At 33.5% G+C, this 1910-nt stretch overlaps 1 protein-coding gene across 1 annotated transcript; it reads right to left on the bottom strand.

Moving 5' to 3' along the window:
- Positions 1-697: 697 nt before the first annotated feature.
- LOC130428125 (olfactory receptor 52N2-like) lies at positions 698-1645 on the bottom strand. Its single transcript, XM_056755990.1, has one exon. It carries the CDS (start codon positions 1643-1645, stop codon positions 698-700), a length of 948 nt encoding a protein of 315 aa, XP_056611968.1.
- Between the last annotated feature and the right edge of the window lie 265 nt (positions 1646-1910).

Below are 1910 nucleotides of genomic sequence, written 5' to 3'. Positions count from 1 at the left end.
GTAACGCCTCTCACCATATTTGCAACATCAGGATCCAAAGCAATTGAACTGACAGGTACGCCAACTTTACCTGCGAACACATTTGGCCGGACTTACTCAAATCATACCACGAACTGATGTAGATTTCTGGGGGTATGGTTACACAAGTCGTTTCAGGCAGGTCTTGGTGAGCTTTCGCTTTTAGATAGAATGGATCTTTTTTCAGACACTTTCATTTGCGATTTCATGTGTCTTGTACATGCATGCTTGGGCAACTTATAACACACCAAAGACACAGAAAAACACGTATATGTGACCCCTTTAAGAACATTTATCTGTTTATGAGATGGCTTCCTTGTCAATCTCTTATGTCACTAGTAAAGACCCCCTTCGTTTTTCACAGTTTTCATTGTTTATTACTTGCTTAAAGTGATCGTCATTACTGCCCAGTATTTTATATTTAATCTGTACATGTAAAGAGCATCTGTGTGATGCAGTTGCAGATAAGGCCATGAGTCCTGCTCAGGACTGCTCTTCATTTTGTTCATTTGTCATCTATTGTCTAAAATTAGGAAAACATAGTATTGCTTCATCGCTTAATAATTTTTAATGCAGTTATTAACAGCACATTTAATTTCTTTACAAACAAGAAGTTCTCAATAAAACATTAGCCATTCTTGTTTTGTCACCCATATATCCATTTTTTTAGAAAAGTCGTTCATTTATCCAAAAAAGGTAAGACCTTTATGTTCATAAACTTAAAAAATGTCTGTCTTATTTCTTTAGTTCTCCATCCATAGATTATTGGGTTACAACAGCTTGGACCAAGTAAATATAAGATGCTTATGAATATACGGCTGTTGGAAGAAATGTTATTCCTTATTCTGTATATCAAAAATGCCATCAAGGCACAAATCAAACTAACTGTCAAAACAAATAAATGAGTAATGCAGGTATTAATGGCCTTCATTTGTGCCTTTCCAGATTTGAACACTGAGTTAAAAATGACAACATAAGAAAGAGTAATAAGAAAAAAATCTGTAATCGGTATGACAAAAGCATTTAGAAGACCTACAAAATTATTTATGGATATATCACCACATGCCAACTGCACCACTGGCATGTGTTCACATAGGGAATGATCAATTATATTTGTACAATATGAACGTTTTCCAGCCAGAAAGACCATAATAATCACCAAAACAGCATTTCTCATTACTGGTGGAATAACAAACTTTACAAAATTGCAGATTTCCATGTATGTATGATAATTAAGAGGTTTGCATATTGCAAAGTAACGGTCTATTGCCATCCAAAAAAGCAAAGTAGAATTAAATGATCCAGTAAAGTAAATGCAAAACATTTGTATCAAACACCCGTTCAGAGATATGCCACTCCAGTTAAATAAAAAATTAAGAAGCATGTGAGGTACAAAAGATATAGGCATTATTAAGTTTGAAAGAGACATAAAACCTATTAGTACATACATAGGTGAATGCAGAGAACTTTGTGATTTGATTAAATATATAAGAATAGAATTAGCAGCAGTAGACAAAAGAAGCATCAGAAAGAAAGGGATGAATAACAAAGGCCTCCATTCTCCTAGGTTGTAGAATCCATTCAGTTTGAAGTCAGTAAATGTAATGTTTTGTCCAGAATAATTCATAATGAAAAACCCTTTAGTACAAGGAGAGTTCTGTTGAAAGAAAACGGGTTCATTTATGTGTACAAGTAAACTAACACTACATTTCAATACAGCGAATATTAAAAGCAAAATAATTTACTTTTTTTCATTTTATACTTGAACAAACGTATTCTAAACATATTTCAAACATAAACAAATAGCTGACATGCTTACAATGATGAGTTTACCTTTTACTTTCACGTTTCTATGATTATACTGCAATGTAAATCTGCACAGGAGTGCTGGG

Source organism: Triplophysa dalaica, chromosome 9 (assembly GCF_015846415.1).
Source record: "Triplophysa dalaica isolate WHDGS20190420 chromosome 9, ASM1584641v1, whole genome shotgun sequence".
NCBI classification, from domain to species: domain Eukaryota; kingdom Metazoa; phylum Chordata; class Actinopteri; order Cypriniformes; family Nemacheilidae; genus Triplophysa; species Triplophysa dalaica.
The sequence above is the reverse complement of the archived record's forward strand: the minus strand, read 5'-3'. Positions and strand labels throughout refer to the sequence as shown.

What these genes read in the sequence shown, in the direction of transcription:
- LOC130428125 (XM_056755990.1), bottom strand. Translation starts at nt 1,645, where the DNA reads ATGAATTATTCTGGACAAAACATTACATTTACTGACTTCAAACTGAAT.